This window comes from Lactuca virosa, chromosome 6, assembly GCF_052849685.1.
Source record: "Lactuca virosa cultivar CGN04683 chromosome 6, Lactuca_virosa_CGN04683_v6, whole genome shotgun sequence".
Classification (NCBI taxonomy): domain Eukaryota; kingdom Viridiplantae; phylum Streptophyta; class Magnoliopsida; order Asterales; family Asteraceae; genus Lactuca; species Lactuca virosa.
Genome location: NC_136431.1, coordinates 114,830,182 through 114,853,111, shown reverse-complemented (window position 1 = coordinate 114,853,111; position 22,930 = coordinate 114,830,182). Strand labels below are relative to the sequence as shown.

General features: G+C 31.3%; 3 protein-coding genes across 4 annotated transcripts; 2 read left to right on the top strand and 1 right to left on the bottom strand.

The window, feature by feature from the left end:
* Nucleotides 1-2,663: 2,663 nt before the first annotated feature.
* LOC145121162 (aspartic proteinase 36-like) lies at nt 2,664-5,980 on the top strand. Its single transcript, XM_079056947.1, has 10 exons — nt 2,664-3,069; nt 3,445-3,574; nt 3,827-4,074; nt 4,207-4,431; nt 4,633-4,795; nt 4,893-4,966; nt 5,072-5,159; nt 5,246-5,321; nt 5,436-5,507; nt 5,612-5,980. The coding sequence occupies exons 1-10, from the start codon at nt 2,834-2,836 to the stop codon at nt 5,752-5,754; spliced, it is 1,455 nt and encodes a 484-aa protein (XP_078913073.1). The 5' UTR covers nt 2,664-2,833; the 3' UTR covers nt 5,755-5,980.
* Nucleotides 5,981-10,394: 4,414 nt separating this feature from the next.
* LOC145120132 (putative WD repeat-containing protein C2A9.03) lies at nt 10,395-13,965 on the top strand. The gene is made up of 10 exons (XM_079055925.1): nt 10,395-10,687; nt 11,351-11,483; nt 11,656-11,814; nt 11,895-11,981; nt 12,053-12,187; nt 12,331-12,441; nt 12,795-12,886; nt 13,007-13,112; nt 13,188-13,274; nt 13,384-13,965. Coding segments are annotated over exons 1-10 (1,326 nt in total). The 5' UTR covers nt 10,395-10,685; the 3' UTR covers nt 13,798-13,965.
* Nucleotides 13,966-17,624: 3,659 nt separating this feature from the next.
* LOC145121229 (uncharacterized) lies at nt 17,625-20,474 on the bottom strand. 2 transcript variants are annotated; one of them, XM_079057011.1, is made up of 7 exons: nt 20,296-20,468; nt 19,261-19,422; nt 19,109-19,171; nt 18,960-19,017; nt 18,722-18,867; nt 18,168-18,644; nt 17,625-18,082 (listed from the first exon to the last, which is right to left on the bottom strand). In XM_079057011.1, the coding sequence occupies exons 2-7, from the start codon at nt 19,390-19,392 to the stop codon at nt 17,912-17,914; spliced, it is 1,047 nt and encodes a 348-aa protein (XP_078913137.1). In that variant the 5' UTR covers nt 19,393-19,422; nt 20,296-20,468; the 3' UTR covers nt 17,625-17,911. The 2 variants fall into 2 exon arrangements, with proteins under 2 accessions (XP_078913137.1, XP_078913138.1); XM_079057012.1 differs by having other exon boundaries at nt 17,940-18,082; nt 18,154-18,644; nt 20,296-20,474.
* Between the last annotated feature and the right edge of the window lie 2,456 nt (nt 20,475-22,930).

The following is a 22,930-nucleotide window of genomic DNA, read 5'->3' as shown; positions in this document are numbered from 1 at the left end:
GCTAAAGGCTCCCAAAAAAGTCCCTAACCTTCTAAGAGAACCCTTGGGCATTTTTTGAAGCCTCTCATCTCTCCTTTGTTCTTCCTTGTTGCTAATGGTGTTTGTGACTCCATTAGAGGTGCAACATTTGAGACACTAGGATTTCAGAAGTCAAGATCAAGAAGGATTGTGATTGTTATCGCTACATAACAATCAAGGTAATGTTTCTAACCCTAATTATATGTCAATTTCGAATTATATGCTAGTTCATAGGGTCTATTGCTTTGGTATGCAATGTTGTATGTTCAATTTGGAAAAAACCTAGATCAAAGCAATTAAGGTTGCATGTACACCATATGAGTGATGTTATGTTCATAGTCCATCAGTTGTCAAAGGTGGATTCCTATTTTAGGTGCTAGATCCTTCTACAAGCAACCAATACTTCAATATTTTCAAGGGAATCAAACGTAAATATGATATTGCACTAAAGGTTAGTAATTATATGTCTCTTGGTAGTTTAAATTCATAATTTTGAAAAGTAGATTGCTATATTAGTAAAACCTAGATCTAGGTTGCATATACACATAGGGTTATTATTAAATACTTTCATTGCCTAAAATTCGTGTATAGATGCATAGAGAACCCATCAAAAACATCTAAGTCATCATTCGAATTAAAAATCGAAAAATAGATTTAAATTTGAAAAAAAGAATTCAGGATTGGTTTTAGTGAAAAAAAAAACTACATTGACTTTTTTGAAAAAATGCTAAACTATACTATGCTACATCTCTTTATTGTTGAATGTGGGATCCTTTATTTTTAAGAAATGATGTAAATAATCCGAAATCACCATTTTGGAAATTCTTTCTCAAATTTTTTTCTAGATCTGTGACTGTTTGGACCATTATGGTTAATTTGTATTGGGAAAATGACTTATTAAGGTAATTAACTTTTCGGTATGTTCATATCTGGGTAACTATCTTTTTATTGTACACATCTAGGTAACAAACTTGTTGGAAGTGTTCACATATGACCATTATGACCTGCTGTAGCAGGTTACATCCTAGATGTGAACACTTTCAACAAGTTCGTTACCTGGATGTGTACAAAAAAATAGTTACCCAAATATGAACAAAACGAAAAGTAAGAGTAAATTACACGAATGGTCCCTGTGGTTTTGTGGAATTTGTGTTTTTGGTCCCTAACTTATTTTTTTTAACTCGGATGGTCCCTACTGTTTATTTTTGTTACACGTTTGGTCCCTATCTTACCTAAAAAGACTATTGTGCTCTTATTAATTTATTTTTTAATTAATTTTCTTATTTATGTATTTATTTTTTTTATATTTTGAAAAGTTAATAGACCCCACATATCTGTATCTCCTCACCGTAAACCTGAAACCACATTTGAGAAATTTTATTTGGGTCTCACCAGTCACCATCCTATCTCTCATCCTCGTCAACTTCTATTTCTTTTCCATCTTTAGTGACATCGACGTCTTCACCATCTTTCTTTTTTTGTTCCTTCAACTCTGGCGAACCAACACCATAATCCACTGTCTCTTCATCTTTAGTGGGGTGTGGTGTTGATTCGACGGAGTTGAAGGACCGAAAAAAGAAGGGATGGTGAAGACATTCATATCACTAAAGATGAAAAATAAATAGAAGTTAAGGAGGATGAGAGATGAGATGGTGAGGAGATACATATATGCGGGGTCTATTAATTTTTTTTAATATATAAAGAATAAATACATAAATAAGAAAATTAATTAAAAAAATAAATTAATAAGGGCACAATAGTCTTTTTAGGTAAGACAGGGACCAAACGCGTAACAAAATAAACAGTAGGGATCATCCGAGTTAAAAAAATGAATTAATTAAAAAATAAACGGCAGGGATCATCCGAGGAGATACAGATACGTAGGGTTTATTAATTTTTTTAAATATATAAAAAACAAATACATAAATAAGAAAATTAGTTAAAAAATAAATTAATAATGGCACAATAGTCTTTTTAGGTAAGACATGGACCAAACATGTAACAAAAATAAACAGTATGGACCATCCAAGTTAAAAAAATAAGTTAGGGACCAAAAACATAAATTCCCCGAAACCACAAGGACCATTCGTGTAATTTACTCTTACTTTTCGTTTTGTTCATATTTGGGTAACTATTTTTTTTGTACACATCTAGGTAACGAACTTGTTGAAAGTGTTCACATCTAGGATTTAACCTGCTACAACAGGTCATAATGGTCATATGTGAACACTTCCAACAAGTTTGTTACCCAGATGTGTACAAAAAAAAGATAGTTACCCAAATGTAACCATACCAAAAAGTTAATTACCTTAATAAGTCATTTTTCCATCTGTATTAACCAATAACCAAAACCATTAACAAATTAGAGGTCTTAATCGAATCCAACCTTAACCGATAAACAATAACTATCGAATACATTAACCGGTTATAATGATAATAATCCGGTTTTGATCTATAACTGAACCAAATCGACCCATACACACCCTACCAAAGACATTACTTGGTAGGAATCGACTTTCAATTCCAATACAATCCTAAATTATGTAAACCCAATACCCTTTTGAAAAATTAGCCATTTTTGTTCTTTTATTTTCTCTATATAAAAATTGGATGGCTTTTATTTTCTCTATTTGTTTTGAGCGGAGGTGGATATTAGATTTGGCCAAAGTTTCAGGGGTGTTCTGTGACAAACTTTCTATTAACTTTAAGATGCCTTCTCTTGGTCAGTCGTCGTCTTCATCGACTTTTCCCGACTTCAATTCCACTGCTCCATCGCCGGCGTAGATCAACGATATACTTCTATACGATCATCTATATGGCTATAGAGACCAGCTTCATCTCGTTACTTTTTGTCGTTTTGATTTCTGTTTCCGGGGCTGCTAGTAACGACGGCGATTTCCGCGGTGCTGTTTTCGGCGTGAATTCCAAATTCTCTGGCAAGGAACGATCACTTAGTCTTTTCAAAGCTCACGACAACCTTCGTCATCTTCAGATTCTAGCATCTGGTGTCGACCTACCTCTCGGTGGAACCGGTCGTCCTGATGCCGTTGGGTACGCACATACTCTTAAACGCCGTCTCTCGATGTTTCCTTTTTTACTTTTATCTTAATCTATGCGATCGTGCCATATCGTTTTCTAGTTACATGACTGAGATTGGAGATTTTAGTTTTTTTCTTAAATCTCGATTTGAATTTCAATGAGAATTAGGGCTTGTGTAGGGATGAAATCAAGTTTCCATACCGATACCATGATGATAATTGGCATAAGAATCGATTTAGATAAATGGTGAGTACTGTTTGTACTCGAAAAAATGGCATGGTACTTCATCACCACATCGGCCTGATTTAATAGAATCAAAGTGTTTTATGTGTGATATTCTGTCTACTGGTTTGACAACTATCTGAAATCTAGACCTTATTTTTGCAGGCTTTACTATGCCAAAATTGGAATTGGAACACCACCAAAGGAATACTATGTGCAAGTAGATACAGGAAGTGATATAATGTGGATCAACTGTATACAATGCCGAGAGTGCCCCAAGAGAGGCTATCACGGGGTATTCTTTTCTTGATTTTCTTCTATTCATATTTTTACTGTATCTCCAAATGATGTAGTTCACTAGAATTAGTTATGTTGTATACTTTTTCTTGTTTCTATCAGTTGTTAAAATGTCTCATCCATCTTCTCTCCAAATGCACATTAGCATATTCAAGAAAAACTTGTTTATAAGTTCCCTAATAGTATGAACAGATAATGATCTTGATGGATGTGAATGCTAACAGTTTTTGACCTACCATGCTTCTAACAGCTGGAACTTACACTATACGATCCAGAAGATTCATTCACAGGGAAATTGGTTACATGCTCTCAAGATTTTTGTGCAGAGATCAATGGTGGTGCAGTTACTGGTTGCAAGGCCAATGCATCTTGTCTATATACAGAGACTTATGGTGATGGGAGCTACAGTATTGGTTACTTTGTAATGGATGTTGTTCAGTATGACAGTGTCTCAGGTGATTTGGAAACTAAGCTGGCAAATGGAAGTGTCATATTTGGGTATGTTTTCATTGCTATTCATAATACTTCCAGTTCATTATCAAATATTTCATTCCTCTTTTGCCCCTTTTGATTTCGTTAACAGACATCTTAGCTATTAAATTCTTAGAATTTTTTTTTGTTTTGAATCAGGTGTGGTGCTAGACAATCTGGGAATCTAGGTTCATCTGAGGATGCACTTGATGGGATTCTTGGTTTTGGAAAATCAAATTCATCAATCATTTCACAGTTGGCTTCATCTGGAAAAGTGAAAAAGATGTTTGCTCATTGTCTGGATGGTGACAATGGTGGTGGTATTTTTGCAATTGGTCATGTTGTTCAACCCAAAGTCAACTCAACACCTTTGATCCCAGATCAGTATGTTCCTTTTTCTTTCAGTTAACTACATTTTTGGTCCCTATGCTTAGTAATTTTCTTCGGTTTTGATCCAAAAAAAATAGATTCTTTTTTGGACCAAAACCAAAGAAAATTAAGTAATCACAGGGACCAAAAAATAAAGTTTACTCTTCTTCTTTTCTTCTTTTTAGTGCCTTAAGATTAAATTTTATAAAATCATAGGCCTCATTATGCTGCAAATCTGATGGGAATTGAAGTTGGAAACCAATTTCTAAATATTTCAACAAATACAAATGGTTCTGGGGACAAAAGAAGAACAATAATAGATAGTGGTACAACATTGGCTTATCTTCCTGATGCAATCTACAAGCCATTAGTCAACGAGGTCAAACTTTTTATACCAATATAACTATCATTTTAATTACAATAAAAAAATAAAATCCATCATTTATATATTTTTAATTTCTTTTCTTTTTCTTTAGATAGTCATAGCGCAGCCTGATTTGAAACTACATACCCTTCATGACCAGTATACATGCTTTGAATTCTCCAGAAGGTAATATGTAATTATGTAATTATGTATTACCTTTTTTTTATTTTTATATAATTTTTTTTTAAAAAGTAGAATGAGTTGTGAACTTTTGATTTTTACTAAGTGCAGCGTTGATGATGGATTTCCTCCGGTTACATTCTATTTTGAAAATTCACTTTCCTTGAAGGTTTATCCACATGATTACTTATTCGCCTTTGTAAGTATTAAATTGTATTTTTTTATTTTTTTTTAAATTTTAATATATCTCAATTCTCATAATTGAATTTTATCCAAATGTTGCAGGAAGATTACTTGTGTTTTGGCTGGCAAAATAATGGCATGGATTCTCTTAGCTCATCAGACACACTTGTACTTGGAGGTAAGTAACCTCTATATTATTATATTTTAAAAAAAAAATGAAATATATAAAAACACAAATTTTGATTTAATCTTAGTTATTAAATTCCATTCCATCTTCTTGTAATGTTTGCAGATTTGGTACTATCAAATAAGCTTGTGTTATATGATCTTGAAAATCAAACAATTGGATGGACTGAGTATAATTGTGAGTTGTGATTTCCCTTTTAATTTTTGCAAAATATACCATTAAAAAAAATAAATGGTTTACAATTATTGTTATTATTTTTTTAAATGATTTAATGATTTCAGGTTCTTCAAGCATTAAACTAAGGGATGAAATTACTGGATCAGTGCATTTAGTAGGTCCTCATTCTATATCATCTACTTCAAGTCTTATTCCTCATAGATATTTGATATCACTTTTAGTGATTGCTTTATTTTTACCATTATAAATCTTGATTCCTGAAATACCCCTAAAGGTAGTAGTCATATATATATATATACATACAATACTAAAGGATTATTAGGCAACCATAACACACGGATTAATTCCATCAACTTGTCTGGTAGCTTGTCAGTGAACGATAAACTAAAGGGTAATTTTGTAAATAAATTTTTACGATGTGTATCTGATTTCTGCAAAATCCGTAAAGGATTTTCCAGTCTTTTTGCTTGCAATTTCATCTTAAGATTGTATTTTGGACTCTCAGATTGTTTGTACAAGTGGAAGTAATCCAATATCATCATCACCTTATTTTGGGAAAATATTGACATGGTTAAAACTTAAAATGATGAGTGGAATTAAAAAAGTGCATTGCAAAAAATATGGCTGTGATTTAAAACATCATATTACATTGGAAAATCCAAAATAGTCTAAAACATTAAATAAATATAAATGATATCTCAATCATGCATCAAACATCGGTATATCATAAATTCCAAGTCAAAAGGGCAAATTTTTCCAACGTCGTTACCTGAGATGCACATTAAAATAATATATCATACTATAAAGTTTAGAGTTTATTGAGAAACATAAGTTTTTTAATACTCAACATTAATTATATATAAGCTTTATATGAAAAGGACATCAATGTGGAATCACATCAACATCTAACATCAATTATATACCTATTATTCTAACATTATCAATAATACATCTAACATCATATCATCATGATATGATAATACATTGTGTAAATATATACCTATTATTCCTACCCCAAGATATCTCACATAACACCAATCATTTATCCCAAATTCATTAGTGGCTACATGACGTTGGGGATTCCTAGCCATGTGGTACGTCAAAAGGGTAAGTGGCAAGTAATCAGAGAATGTAAGATCTATAACATCATCATCATCATCACATGCAATAACCCTAGCAAAACATCTAGCATAAAAAATATCATCGTCTTCAACTTATGCATAAAAACCTAGCATGACAATTAGTATATCATAACATCATCATCAAATCATCTAAACATCTTAACATTAATCCTAGTATGGCAACTAGGCATACATCAATATATAATATATAATTATATCCTCACATCAAGTAGTACATATAGTATAAACACAAGTCATGAAACAAAAACTTAGTGATACATTTAATTTTCCACTGGACGTGCGCTTAAAAATTCAACTACATACATACTCACCTTAGCAACAAATCGTAAAAATACTCATCTAATGTAAACCCTAGGGTATTACCGTAAAAGTACCTTTATCATCATGTAAGTAACAACTAATAAGGTACAAAACTACTAGTTTAATAAATTTTTATAACCTTTTTATGCTAATAAACCCTCGTAACCTCAAAAATAATTTTTTTTTTAAATGGAAACAACAACATAACCATAAAATACAAAAATCGGTTAATCGCCAGTCGAACCTTGACATTTTATTAAAATATCAAGTCAAATTTGGTCTTCAAGTCATCTATGTTCAACCATGGTTTGATCAACCACGAGTCTTGACATCATGTCAGGTTTGATTTCCGTTTAAGAGGTATCATATTGCTATAATCAAATAATTTTTTTAAACTATATTGTTTGAACAAAAGACAATTTACAAGATAATAATACACAATGATGTAATATGAAATTTAAAAGGTTACATTAAATTTCTTTCACTTGATCCAACTTTTATTGCAATAATTCGGGGTCCATATCATGTTATGGCAATGTGGGTCCTAATAACCAGGAATTTGGTGGCCAAAATGGGCCTTATGGGCCAACCCCCTAACATTATGTCTCCACGACTCCACTCTTGTTAATGCTCTATCTTATCGCAATCACACCTCTTCCGAATTGGAACATTATCTTTTGCAAGTTTCAATTTGAATTATGCCTTAAGAAAAGAATTATTTAACTATATAAAAATAAAGAAAGTTACCAATAGAAGTAGATAGGATCATACGAATAGTCAGTAGTGTAAGCTTGCATCGAAAGTCATGTATATTTAACAAAAATATATTTATAAAAACCAAAAAATCCCATGCCTAGACATGTATTTTTAACGTAACTATTATATAATTTAGATAACATTAAACAAACTATTTTATTTCATTCATAAGTAATAACTATATAACTTTCAGTCGAGTTTAAATTGTTTAACATAAATAAATTATATATATTAGTTGAAATGTATAATATCTTATGCGTCTGTTTTTTTTTCTCACTCCATTTATTCTTGTTTATTTGAAGCAACAATATCAATTATTTTATTTAAACCGAACAAAAATAATAACATCTATAAAATTATTATATTTGAATTTTGACATTAGAACAAAACCTCTTTGGTATTATATTTACATAAGTTACGTTCTTTTCCTTTTTAACAAATATTTAAAATTAGCAGCTTCAACTTTAGTTTGAATACACCATACAGTATTAAATTTAGGATATCCTCCTCAATGCACTTTGTGAGCTTTTAGCTTAACAAAAGTTAAATTAAAAAAGAAAAAGCTTTCGGGATTACAAGTTTAAGACTTTAATTTAAAAATTAATTCAAATAGCTTTTGGAACTTTTATGCTTAATTTTTTGTATGCATTTTTACAATTTTAAAGAATGTAAAGTTACTTTTGGAGAATACTTGACCAAATGGTAAAATAAAATTCAAATTTTTTTTTAAAAAAGGAGGGGGAGATAGAGCTGCACAAAAAGATCGGTTTCGGACTAGACCCGAAAAATGACCGGTCCTAAAAAAAGTCGGATTGAAAAAAGGCCGATAAGACCGTTTGCTACGGAGAAATGAAATTACTACGGAGAATGAAAACGTAGAGAAAAAAAATTATGATGGTGAAAGAGAATTGATTTCACTGTTAGTAGATTAGAGAATTACTTAATAAATGTTTAGGATAATAATTTTCCTTTTTTGGTTGTATTAAGCAATGAGATGTAAATGGTTTTTTAATATAAAAAAATTATGATAGTAAAAGAGAACTGATTTCACTGTTAGTCAGCCAACTACATTGAGTTGGTCAAACAAAATGTTTTTTTATATAAAAATTATTATGATGTACTTTGTCATAATTTGTCAAAATATAGATATTTTATGTTTATATTTTTCACTTTAACATTACTTGTTACCAAATAGTTTATGTAAATGTCAGTTAATTTTTTTTATATATATCTTGTATTGAAAAACATAGTTTTAGTATAAAAGGCGAAGTTACAAATAGATAGAAACATAAAGAAATATGAAAACCACACTATTTAAAAATAATGTATAATATGTCCAATAATGGATGCGTAAAAAATCAAATTTAATATTCGTAATAATTAAAAAAGATAAATTGAAATAACCTATCATACTATTGAGCTATCCGCAATCAGTTCCATGTAACAAAACTTTTCATTTTCGATCATCTTCAAAAATGACTGGACGAGAAACTGATATTTGCTAAACATGTCAATCTCCTTAATTCGCTGTTTGACATTAATATTCAATATACATTGTATAGAATAATTGTATTATTTAGCTAAACGGATAGCCTTGGTCAAGATGTTGTGTTTGACCAACTCATTGGTGTAGTCGGTTGACCGACCTACACTTATAGAATAATTGTATTCTTTAGCTAACCGGATAGCCTTGGTCAAGATGTTGCGTTTAAAATAGAGATTTGTTTTTTTTTCTTTTCTCCTATTTTTTTTCTTAAAAATAGAGATCGGTTTTGATGGAAAATGAAATGATTTATTTCTCAGTTCCTTATCATGTGCATTAACCAAACATGAGAAAAGAATCAATTCATTTTCTCAACTTTCAATTCTTTGTACCAAACACCCTCTAAATTCCTTTTTTTTTTATTATTAAACTTAAGTGTATCATTTTTAATAAATCTCAATCTATCATTTCAGTGTAATCACATATTTGTAAATGAAAAAACTCAAAACCGAAAAATATAGAAACAAACCAAAAAAACTCAAAAACCGAAACAAAAAAGGTGTACGGAAAGATCGCAAGACCGGATTGAAAAAGACCGAAACCAATCCAAAAAATAAAAGAACCGAAAAAACTGATCGGAAAAAAAGATCGGACCGAAAAAGACCAGTCCGAGACACACTACAAGCTTGCCAAGACCACCCACTTACCTTTGCTAGATGACTCGTCACGTTGAGCTCGCTACCTGGTTAGTGAGAGGAAAGAGGAAGAGGAGAAGAGAAGAGAAGAAAGTCTGTCATTGGTCCTTTTTCATTTGATTTTTTTTCCCTAAAATGATATTGTTATGTTGCAAGATGCTAAACATGCTATCACTCTCCACAGCCTTAAAAAAACAACTATTTAGCACAATTTTGAAATCTATTATTTAGTATATTTTTTTCTAAGTGAGATAAAAATAAAATAAAAAGCAAAAATAAAAGTCAAGTGAAGCGTCTTAAAAATATTTTATAATAAAAGTTTGAAATAAATAATCTTATCATGTTAGATAATACTATATATATATATATATATATATATATATATATATATATATATATATATATATATATATATATATATATATATATTATAACATGTAATAAAAAAACATTCGATTAACCACACAAATAAATATAAATATAAATAGTAATAAAGTAGAGTAGTAACACTGCAACGGCAGTAACGTGATAAATCATGATCGCCAGAGCCCAAAAGGCCGTGTTTGGATGATGAAGCAGGCTGCCCCCACTTGTGAAAATTGCAATTATTATAATAATTCATCCACGAGATTTGTAGAAAAAAGGAAAACCCCTCAAAGATTCGTCTTCGATTTTAGAGAGAGAGAAAGAAAGAAACCGCTAGATCATCAGATTGAATTATTCTTCATCGGTAAAGAATCAAGTCATTCCATCTGAATCTGCTGCGCGATTTCTCCAGGGTTTCTCATCTGGTGAATTACGCATGTATGGTTACGAATGCCTTCCTTCTCACTTATGTATTTGAAATTTCAACAATTTTAATTTAGGGTTCTATTTTCTGGCGATGCGGTGTGAGTTTTGATTTTTATTTTTAAGTACTTGAACGAATCCGGTAATTGTGCAAGGTCTGGGAATTAGCAAAACTTCAAATTCATAACGTTTTTTTTGTTATTGTGAATCTGTGATGTTATTTCCGTAGATTCATGTAGTTGTTAGTCACAGTAGAAACGTTTGATATCGAAGATAAATTAATCTACAATCGGTGAGAGTATACAGAGACCTATTTTTTGGTGGATCTTTCTCCACCATTTTAAGAATTCGATACATTTTTCTTGTTTGTTTTCTTTTTGTCTTACCTTATCTGTTCCAAGTGATGTTTATTCGTGAGGTGATACTGAATTTAGGGGGTGTTTGGGAGTGCTTTTGAAACAACTTATTGGCTTACCTTATCTGTCTTCCACTCCAATGATTTCCATCTCTACATTCAGCATTTTTTTGTGTTTCATAGATTTTAAAGGTGTAAATTTTCGGTGGTTCTTTTAGAAGAAGAAGCTAACTGCATCTTTCTTATTAAAAAAAAAAAAGAGAACTTGATGGAATTGAAAGCTCCAAGAAAATATACTAAAGAGTTATTGGTTGTTAATGCAGGGATTACAGGATGCCTGATAATGATGTTGAGGGAATCGATTACATGGCAGATGAGGTGGACATTTTGGATTTTGTGATGGATGATGATGAAGTCAATGGTGATGGAGCTCGATTTGCTGATGATAATGAAATGGTTAGTTTGCCTAAAATGTCACAATTTGGTTAACATTTTGTCTACAAACTTAGCTAAAAAGTGAAAAGAGTCTAAAGTTACACGCATTAAACAATTACTCATTTTGACCTTTTATTTACCCAATCAAGCATCAAATGCTTACTTCATAAATTAACTTTTGTAACTTATAAAGGTGACAGATACATCTTCAGCTCAAGCAAGAAGAGGCAAAGACATTCAAGGCATTCCATGGGAAAGATTGAATATAACAAGAGAAAGTTACAGACAAACAAGACTAGAACAATACAGAAACTATGAAAACATTCCATTATCAGGTGATGCTGTTGATAAGGTACAACTTTCAAAACCCTTTTTACCCTTTTCTTCTCCTTTCTTTCTTGTTTATCATGGAAACTTTGTTTGTATGTCTAGAAATGTAAACAGAAACAGAAAGGTGGCAACTACTATGAATTTTTCCATAATACCAGAATAGTCAAGCCTACGATTCTTCACTTTCAGGTATAAAATAAAACTATTTCTTTTGACATAATGGATATGGGAATTTAATTGATTATTTATATTATTTGCAGCTAAGGAATCTGGTGTGGGCTAACTCAAAACATGATGTGTATCTCATGTCTAACTACTCAATTATGCATTGGTCATCATTATCTTACAATTTAACTGAGATTCTTAATTTCTCTGGCCATGTAGCACCCACTGAGGTAATTTTTATTAATTGCTAAAAACAATAAAACATTGTGCTTTTAACTATTTTCATATTATAAAATCTACCTAGTATTGTGCTTTCAAAGTAGAATGCTATTTTTTGCATTTAATTATGAAATTTTATCTTCTGAATATGTAGAAACATGCTGGGAGTTTGCTGGAAGGTTTTACACAAACTCAAATCAGTACACTTTCAGTCAAAGATGATTTTCTAGTTGCTGGAGGATTTCAAGGAGAGCTTGCTTGTAAGGTACACATATTCAGTCTTTTATTTTTTTTAAAAGACTTAAATCTTTAAGGAAAAGAAGAAACTAAAAAAGAAGGAAAGATCAACCACCTTTTATACATTAACATTCTGTTCCTAATAAAGCCAACAATTTTAACTAGCAAGATTCCTAGTTTTATTATTATTATTGTTATTATTTTCTACATATAAATCTTTGTCACAAAGGGGCATATGCGTCTTCTTGCAACATAATTATTACCAAAATAGTCCCCAATAAGTGTAACAAATATCACATGATAAGGAAAGGTGTCAAATTTTCAAAGGGAGATTTTTCTTTTTATATTACAATTATTCATTTTTGTGATTAAATGGTACAGAGGTTGGATAAACAAGGAGTAAGTTTCTGCACAAGAACAACTTATGATGACAATGCCATAACAAATGCTGTTGAGATATATGACAGCATAAGGTACAATTATATTACCATTTTACCTTATATCAAATAACAACATAATAATCTACTCTTTTTACCAATATAAACAATACACTTGAGTTAATAAATATAAGAATGTTGATATTGATTTTGTAGTGGTGGAAAGCATTTTATGGCATCAAATAATGATGGTGGCGTGAGAGAATACGATATGGAGAGATTTCAACTTATGAATCACTTCCGTTTTCCTTGGCCAGTCAACGTGAGTTTCTTATAAAATAAATAATATTTTTATTTACTTCAATTTGAAATTTTTAATTTTTTTTTTTGGATGCAGCATTCTTCATTAAGCCCGGATCGCAAACTTATAGCTGTAGTTGGAGATCATCTTGATGCACTTGTTGTAGACTCAACAAATGGAAAAGTAAGATATAAATAATGTATAGTCAAATAGGAAAAAAGAAAATACATTGTTTAAAGTAGAATGGCTTGATAAGAAAAAAAAATTAATTAATTTTGTTTCTACTTTTTAGACAGTGGGATCGGTGGAGGGACACCTGGACTACTCATTTGCATCGGCGTGGCATCCAGATGGAAGAATATTTGCAACAGGAAACCAAGACAAGACATGCAGAGTGTGGGACCTACGAAACCTATCAAACCCGGTTTCGGTTCTCAAGGGGAACATGGGGGCAGTCCGGTCAGTCCGGTTCTCATCAAACGGGCAGTTTTTGGTGGTGGCTGAACCCGCTGATTTCGTTCATGTTTACAACACCAATTTAAACTATGAAAAACGACAAGAAATTGATTTTTTTGGGGAGATTTCCGGGGTTTCATTGAGCCCAGATGACGAATCCCTTTATATTGGAGTGTGGGACCGGACTTATGCCAGTTTGTTACAGTATAACAAACGCCATAACTATGGCTACCTTGATTCCTTTGTGTAGTAAGTAGTGTGTGTGTAGCGAGGGGGTACTACTCTAGATGATGCTTAATAATGTTTTTTTTTTTTTTTTTTTTTTTTTTGAAATGAGTTTTGGTTTATTTTGTTGTTTTGGGACTTGGGTTGGTATGTAAAACTCTTTCAAGAAAATGTATAGAAGCTATTTTGAAAATATGTTTTAGTGGATTGTTTGTTGGAATCAACGAATGGTTTGTTACAAATATGTTTTAACAAATGTTGATAAATCTTAATCAATTTGGTTCTCGCAAATTATATAAAAGCCGCTGTGTTTAGGTCTATTTTGTGGTTTGACTACTATATATTAGTTTGTCGATTAAATTATCCAAGTTTATTATGTTTTTGTATGATCGACTACTTTCACCACTGCAATGACAATTGTAACCGGCTAAAGTGGTTAAAATAGAAAATCAAATTTTATTGTCGGTAAGTTTTAATAGTAAACTAACGCTAATTAACATTTCACTAAAACCATTAGATTTTGATAAGAAAAATTATTATGATATTTTTAAAATGTTATAGTAGGTCAAAGTTTCATCTTGGGTGACCTTTATCAATGAAGCTGAAATATTATTGTAAGAAATTTCTCTATACTTCCATTCGAATACAATTATTAATTATTTTTTTAATTTTTTATTTATAGATGATTGGTATGAGGAATCTGGTAATTCAAAAATTAATATTAGTTTTGTATGTTGAATATCAAATGATTACTTACATATAGTTCTTTATTTTAAATTTATTACATATAGATTATTAGTTCCATTTTATATTACCATTTTCCCAACAAATTTTGATTCAAAGAAGTTGTGTGCTATCTGGGAAAAATATGAGGTGGTGTCAGAAGTCTATGTGGCTCGTAAACTCTTCAAGATTGGTAAGGGCATCCATAATGTATTGAAATTCATAGAGTTCAATGGATTGTCACATTATTTTTCTACATTTTATATAACTTAATCATTTTTTTTCTACAATGCATTCAACTCTACAAAGTTCAATGGAAAGTTACAAAAGCTAATTTATAGTATGTATTTAAGATTAGAAAACGTTCCTTTTTCCTATTGAAGAGTTCAATGACCATTGAATGCCAATATGACATCTCATTATGATACAGTTTCATCTATTAAATGACAACTAGACTTGCCACCTCATTCAACTCTCCCATTGAACTCACCATTATAGATGCTCTAAGTGGTTTTCATTTGTTCATTTTATTAAATTTATTTGATGAAAGGGATTTAGAGTCTACATTACGTGACATTTGGATTAGTAATTATCATGTGTACGCTTCTTTGGCTCAGTTTGGGAGGGATGATGCAAGACCTGCAAATTCTTGTGTATAGTAGAATGTGTTTAGAAATAAGGGTCAGGTGAATAGTTCTCAAATTGGTTTTTATGCTAATGTAGTTAAGAGAGGTATTGTAGCAGATCTTAATCTGGTGAATCTAGTGAAGTCGTGTATGTTACATGGAGTTGGAATTTGCAATAATATTTCATTGCAATTTTCTGTGTTTGGTAAAGTTCGTAATGTTAGACTTATTCCAAAACTTCTTAAATTTCCCGTATATAATGAAGGTACTGTATATAATAAAGGTACCGTGTTACTGATATTGAATGGGTGCAGGATTTGTCTCCATCAGAATGGGTGCAGGATTTGTCTCCATCAGAAGGGATGGATGTTTGACGTTAATTATTTGGTAAATGCACTTAGTCACATGAAGATATTAGGGATATCTACTTTCATCTCTTTTTACTACAATATTGTACTTTTAGTTTTTTTTCTTATGAAGGCATTCTACTTTCATTTCTTTTTTAGGACATTATACTCTATTCAATCTATCCAATTTTAGTAGTAGCCATTTGCTTTGTATTTGGATAACATTTATATTGATAAAAAATATAATAGGGAAATAGCATTGTATTCTCTTTTGGCAACGAGTATTTTAAGAGGTTGGGATATTTTAAGTAGGTCGTCGAAACCTATTACCCATTCAAACATAAACAAGCGCCAATGACGCAGGCGCTTCCACTAGTTTACATTAAAGTTGTTGCTAAATCGTTAGATAGAAAAAAAGGTCATATTTTCTCTCAAAACGTGTGCCATTTTTAAGATAACCTTCTATTTATCCATGTTTTGAAAACCGGACCAGCCGGTTCGACCGGGAACCGGTCCCGGATCCGGTTCTTATAGTCCAAAAAACCGGTATTCATGTGAACCGGTCGAACCGGTAAAAACCGGAAATTTTAAAAAATATTTATTTTTTTCATTTTTTTTTATTTTTATATAATTAAAATTAATAATAATGTAATTATGACATCATCCGATTTTTCTGGTTTTTGAGATTGGTCCAACCGGTTGGACCAACTGAACCATCGAACCAGTAAAACGATAGTCGGTTCGGTCTCCGGTCCGGTTTTCAAAACCTTGCTATTTATGTAGTACTAATTTTGCCCCTCCCAATTATCCAATATTAGTGAAATATACCTTGTTTTTTTTTTCAATTTATATTTTATCTTCTATTCATTTTTTTTCTGTTTTCTAATAAATATATAGTACAATAGCGTATATTTAATATCAGAACTTCGTTACTAAAAACATAGGTGTATACCTTTAAAATGATATCAATATTAAATATTATAAATATTTATTATTATATTTAATAAATTAAGTTTGATCGATTATTCTGTTAAACTGGAAAAGGGTATAAACGAACACCGACTTTCTTACCGTTTCTATAAATACAGTCATTTGCATTTCTACTTCAACAACACCGAATCATATACACAAGGCTTTCACATACACAAGTTTTTTATCAACATGAGTTGGGAAGACTATTTCCAAATCAATAGTCAAAGAAATTATGAGGTATTTCTCTTTTTAAAATTTTCTGTATAAGTTTTTACATAGTATTTTAATTAAATGAATGATATTTACACAATCAACTGAGTGTGATGAATGAGAATGAAAACGAGAATGAAACTAGTTACTTTATTGGTCACATGATATATGTTTTTAAGTTCTCTACTATATATTTGTAAAAATATTAGTATTATCCAGTAAGTTTGCTAGCTTTTAAAACTTTTTATCATTTTCATGTGTATAATTCTCATCAAAAATTAGTAGATTATAATTCAACAAACGGGATGTTCTTTTGGTTATGTTATCAACATAAAAAATTCCAAAGGTAATTTTATTCTTTTACTTCAGTATGATCGCGGCGGTATATACAAAAGTATGCAAATCTCCACAAAAAACATTAGCACCAAAAAATTAACTGTCCATTTAGACCAGAAGGTAAATATTCGCAGGTGGATGATTTCAGTGTGATCATGGCTATATAAACCAAGAACCCGCAAGATGTAATATTTAATTATTTATGCATATGACCAACATCCTCAACATACATACGTTAACCAATTTCTGAAAATGTCTCTATCAATATATCACCAAGGAAATTGTTGTTTTGAGCGATAACTTTATGCCGTGGTTTATAGGAAGATTAATGGCCTACTATTCAATATCAGTTGATAAAAGAGTTGGAGGCATACAAGACAGAATATGAGCGTCCTCACTGCTTCAAAGTACAATGTAATATTAAATTTTATTGAAGACGATTACAAGCATGCTAGTGCACATAGACCTGTTATGCTCTACACTAACATGTTATTTTAAGAGTAATTAAAGTTGTAATATGAATATGTAAATTTATAGTTTTAGATAGACATATATTTGATTGATAAAGTTCATCATTATACAAATGAAATAATCCACAACTATTAAACACGCAATTATTTATATAAAAACGAAAACTCTTTTCCCAAAATACGAGATTCATATAAACTGCGAAACACAAAACATACACAATTTTGAATAAATGAATACAAAAGAAAACATTATAGAGAGAGCCACTAGGTCTTTACTCTTTACATATACACCTGACAGATAAAGTAAATTTTTAAAGAAATAAAAAAAAAAAAACAACGTTAAAAGCACAGCACGATTTATTTCCCACCGTAATTAAAAATGCTCTTCAACGTCCAATAGGGGTTAAAACTAAAAAATAAAATTAGTAAAAAACTTTTTTATAATTATTATATGTTCATTTAAGGAAGAACTTCCAAACTTCCCTGTCTGTAAGATCCTTAATTATATGCGTCCCAAACACGCCCTCTTCGTCCACCAAGCTCCTCAGTTGTCTCGCAGCACTGTTGGACCCCACAAAATGTTTTTTTGTCGCCACGAATAACACTCCATAAGGAGGCTTCAAGCACTGATGACAGATTTTTATTTTTAATTAAAAAAAAAAATTTATCACAAAAGGGATACGTTACAATTACATACCTAGTAATACGTACCTTTTTAATTAGAGCATAGAGTTTCTTCAAAGAAGTAGCGGAATACGGAATATCAGTCATTAAAATAACATCATATCCACCTTCTCTATGATCCGTTTCACTAGCCCTTTCCCAAACCCGGCTTCCGGAAAGCTTCCGTGATCTTCTAGAAGAAGTTTCATGTCCAAGTCCAATGATGCTTCCATCTTGACTACTACAGGCGTCCATGAAATCCTCCTCTGAGAAACTTAAGTTTGTGGGTTTTGGCAGTTCCAGTCCCTCGGGTTCTACAATTGACAAAACAGTCCCGAGTTCTTCCCATTCCCCTGCGTAGAAGTGAACCATGGGGGAAATGGTTTGTCTGGATGGAGTAAGTGAACTTTCTGGCTGTCTACTTTGTCTGTCACGAGCTTGTTGGAGATTTGCAAGGACGTTTGGGATTGTTGTGCATCTTATTGTTTCTGCATTTAAATCTTGAAAGTGTACTACTGAAGCTCCCTGAAATATTTAAAAAAATTAAAATTATTATTAGGGGGAAATGGGAATGGAATCTATGAGAGGAATGATTAATGTACCTTTAAACAAGCAAAGATCCCTGGAAGCCCATAGCCACAACCAAGCTCAAGCACTCTTTTCCCTCTAAAACTTAGTTGTGCATCACGAATCTCATGCTTAAGAACTTTCACAAGATCAAATGAGCTATCCCATGATTTGAAAGATCCTTAATTAAAATCAAAATAAGTTTAATGATGTCATAAACACATATACTAGGCTCATTCACTTCCGTAATTCAAACAGGAAGATTGAACTTACCATCAGCTTTTGATTGAATCAATTCTGAACCTATCATATCTGAGACACTAACTTTTCCCTGAAATAAAAACAAGAAGACCAATTAAATCAAGTAGTTTGGAATGTTAGGGAGTATGACATAGGGAACACTACACCACAACACAACGCACCTTGAAGATATTTACACCTTGCAAATCTATGCTCTCAGCAGCATATTTATAAGGGTGTTCCATCTGTATTGATAAGAAGAATGTCATGCAATTAAAATCAAGGAACTTATGTCCATTTTGCTAAGTTGTCTCTTATAGATGAGAGGAAATACCTTAGATGGAAGGATTTCAACAGCTGGTGAAGGTAAATGCATGTCTCTATCTGATGTAGTAGAAAGGCTTTGACTTACACGATCAGGGACTAAGCCAGGTAAGCATTGTGCAAACAAAGATGGTGCACGCATTGTTTCCAGATACTAGAAGATGTGAAATAACTGTAATCACAAGAGAGTTTATTATCACAATATTTCAAACAGTGAGGAACTTGATATTTATATATATACACAGAGAAGAATACATTAGGGTCTCCTGTTTGTACATGAATAACAAAAAGAATATGACATAAAGATTAGTTTCAAAGATCATCCTTACTTCCTCAGACATAAAAACAATTCAACATGATTAAAAGATTCATTCTGAAGTTTCCCCTTTCTACAATGTATTTGATCTCCTTATATTTAGTAAAAGCAACAAAGCATAATCCAGGACATAAACAAAAAAAAAAAAAAAAAAAAAAACTTGTAAATCTTCATTGAAATGTGACAAGCTTTCTTGTCTGAAATGTGACTTATATGCAAACCAACATGTCAGCATTTGGTTATGCAGTGTTGTGTACTCCATATAACTATATCTATCTTCACATGGTAGGCACAGATAACCAAACATGTACTTGTAAAATTGACCTCAACAATTATGACAATCGTGCATCCATGCTAACTGGAGAACATCTTATGCAACGCCTTTAGACCAATAAGAAGTGAATAATATATAAAACAGTAATGTCTTGAACTAGTCAATAAACAACAACTACCACCAAAACCCCGATCTAACAACAAACTGTAGATCAATTTCCACATCACAAAAAGAGGTCGAGTTCAAACCAAATATGAAAACAAATTGGATTAGAATTTAGATCAAACCACCAAGTAAACTCCACAAGTAATCACTTCTCTTGATTTGATTCTCTAATCAGTAAATTTCAATCACAGATTACTAAAAATGATAATCAGACGACAATTCTCCCTCAACCAAATATGAAAACCTCAAAATACAGTTAAAAACAAAAGGGGTTGCATAAATTGACGTACCAAACAACAATCGGCGAACTGAATTACGATGCAGCGATGCAAAACTATGTCGAATTGAAGGAACCGCGTAGAGATAATGATCAAAATCAAAGAATTGGAAAAAAGTATAAATAATAGTTAGAAAATGTAGGGTTTTGAAATTAGGGGATATTTTCAAAGTCAAAAGAAAATACCAAAACAAAGAAATTTACGAGAGAAGCTTCGGACTACTGAGCGTTTGGGTATGATGTGTAGTAAAGTAAATGACGGTTGTGTCCTTGGAGTCAACGTGACCGTGTTTAGGTTTGTTGGTAGATAGATGAAAAATGAAGGGTAAATATGCACACGAGAATTTGGTACGAAATGGTGAGCCAACGTGTAGAACGGGGAATCAGTGGCTTTTATCTACGTTTCCCACTAAATTATTGTGCCTTTCCCTCTAGAATACTACTATAAGGTATCCATGAGCCCAAAAATAGAAATAATGTAGAAGATATTTTTATATCAATATTTATCTTCAAGAAATATATTTCAAATTTAATATTTTTAAAGAATTTTAACAGAAATTATGGATTTATAGTTGGCACCTCAAAAATGGAATTATAATGTCTTTATGTGATAAATGTATTATTTTTATGTATTTTGAAACATATTTATTATATTGTAACATATAAGAGAAAAAAATCAATTAACTATTTTGGTCAAATATTGTAAAATATTATCAATAATTAAACTTGCAAATTGATGAATAGTCAAAGGATTGAAGTTTGTAGCATGAGGTTGATCTTTTGATAAGATTTTAGTTAAAATATTATTTAAATTTATGAATTATTTATTGAAATTAGAAACTATAATAAATTGAAGGCTCATACATCAAGATGGCCGTTATTTCAACAAGTATAAGAAAAGTGACAATGTGGTTTGCAAATATGCGATATTTGTTCAGATAGAAAATGAGTTATTAAAGACTTAATGGAGTACTTTTATTTTATAGAAGTTGTTAAGTATTTTTAATGAAATCTTTATTTCTATTTTTATAAAATTAATGATTTTTTTGTTAGAGTCAGTAGAAATGACCAACTCCATTTTGTAGATATTTTATTTCCTCTTTTATTACTTTGTTTTGTTCTATAATTTTGTTTTAGTATATAGATACAACATCCACAAAGAAAGGGAAGATAATTGGAAAACTAGGGACAACTATCATGAGTAAACAAAGAAAGAACGGTCCACATACAACAACCATCTTTTATTGGATGGCCCTATAACAAAATTTATGTATGAAGTTTTTCAAAAAAAAGTATTGGATGGCCTTAATAAAATTTATGTGAAAATCTTTTCTACTACGAAGATAAAAGATGTTTGATGCACAAAGACTAGTTTAGACAAAATTGCAAAAATGGTCCCTGTGTTCGTTAAAATTATGTGGTTTTGGTCTAAAAATGTTTGATGGTGCATCGGTGGTCCAATTTCAGATATCTTGTGTGTTTTTGGTCCCTATGGTTGGTATTTTTGTGTGGTTTTGGTTCATACCCCACATAAAATGATAAATATACCCTTAACATAGTTTGTTTAATATTCTTTAAATATTTTCTTATTCTTTTCATATAAAAAACCAAAAGAATACACACCCCCACGTCTCTCTCTCTCTCTCTCTCTCTCTATATATATATATATATATATATATATATATATATATATATATATATATATATATTTCTCTTTCTCTCTCTTCCCTTCTTCTGGACGACATCCTCCTAGTTAAGTCTTCATCGAAGTATCGTTTTATTGATGGATGACTTTGTTAGAGTAACCTTCAAATGGATATGTGAAGTAAACACACACACACGTATATTGGGGGACAAAGATAGTAGGGGCGTCAGAGGAAGAAGGTGTGTCGGAGGAAGAATGGGATGGATTTGATCAACGGTAAGCAGTTTGTGGAGTAATGGACTTCGATCTAAGATTTGAAACCCCTTACTTAGATTAAACTGCAAATGGGAGAAGGCCACCGAAACCCTAGAAGTATCTGATAGGTTTTATAAGTTATAGTTAAAACATGTGGCGGAAAAACTTAACCCTTAAGTTCACATACAATCTATTTGGATCTAAGTTTTCTCTGTTGAAAGCAATAAACAATTGAACATCAAGAACTCTAAGGAGGCCCTACAATAATCAAAATTACAAGGGATTTACGGTTTACATACCCGTGACATCCCCAACATCACGGCCAGAAAAGACCGATTTAATTTATGCTTTTAAAATAATTTTCAGAGTAATCCTTTGATTTAAAAGAGTTGCGGAATTTGTTCCCAAAACAAATATGATAAATAAAATTTATCAAAGCATTCCTTAAAGAAATGTATTTTTATATATAACAAAACTCGGGATGTCATGTTCCGATACAGACCAAAAGCATAAACGGCATATTATAAGCCTTACAACAGTTATACACAACTACTGGCCTATAAACAAAATATCTTCACAAGTTGTCCAACTTATACTCTCGCGCCACTACCTGTAATACAAATAAAACTGAGTGGGTCAGGCTTGGGAGCCTGTTGAGCATATAGGGTTTTCAACCCACAATAAATAATTATATTTAATTTCACCAACCAACAATAACCCGATTACTCATTCCCGTTATCCTCACTTT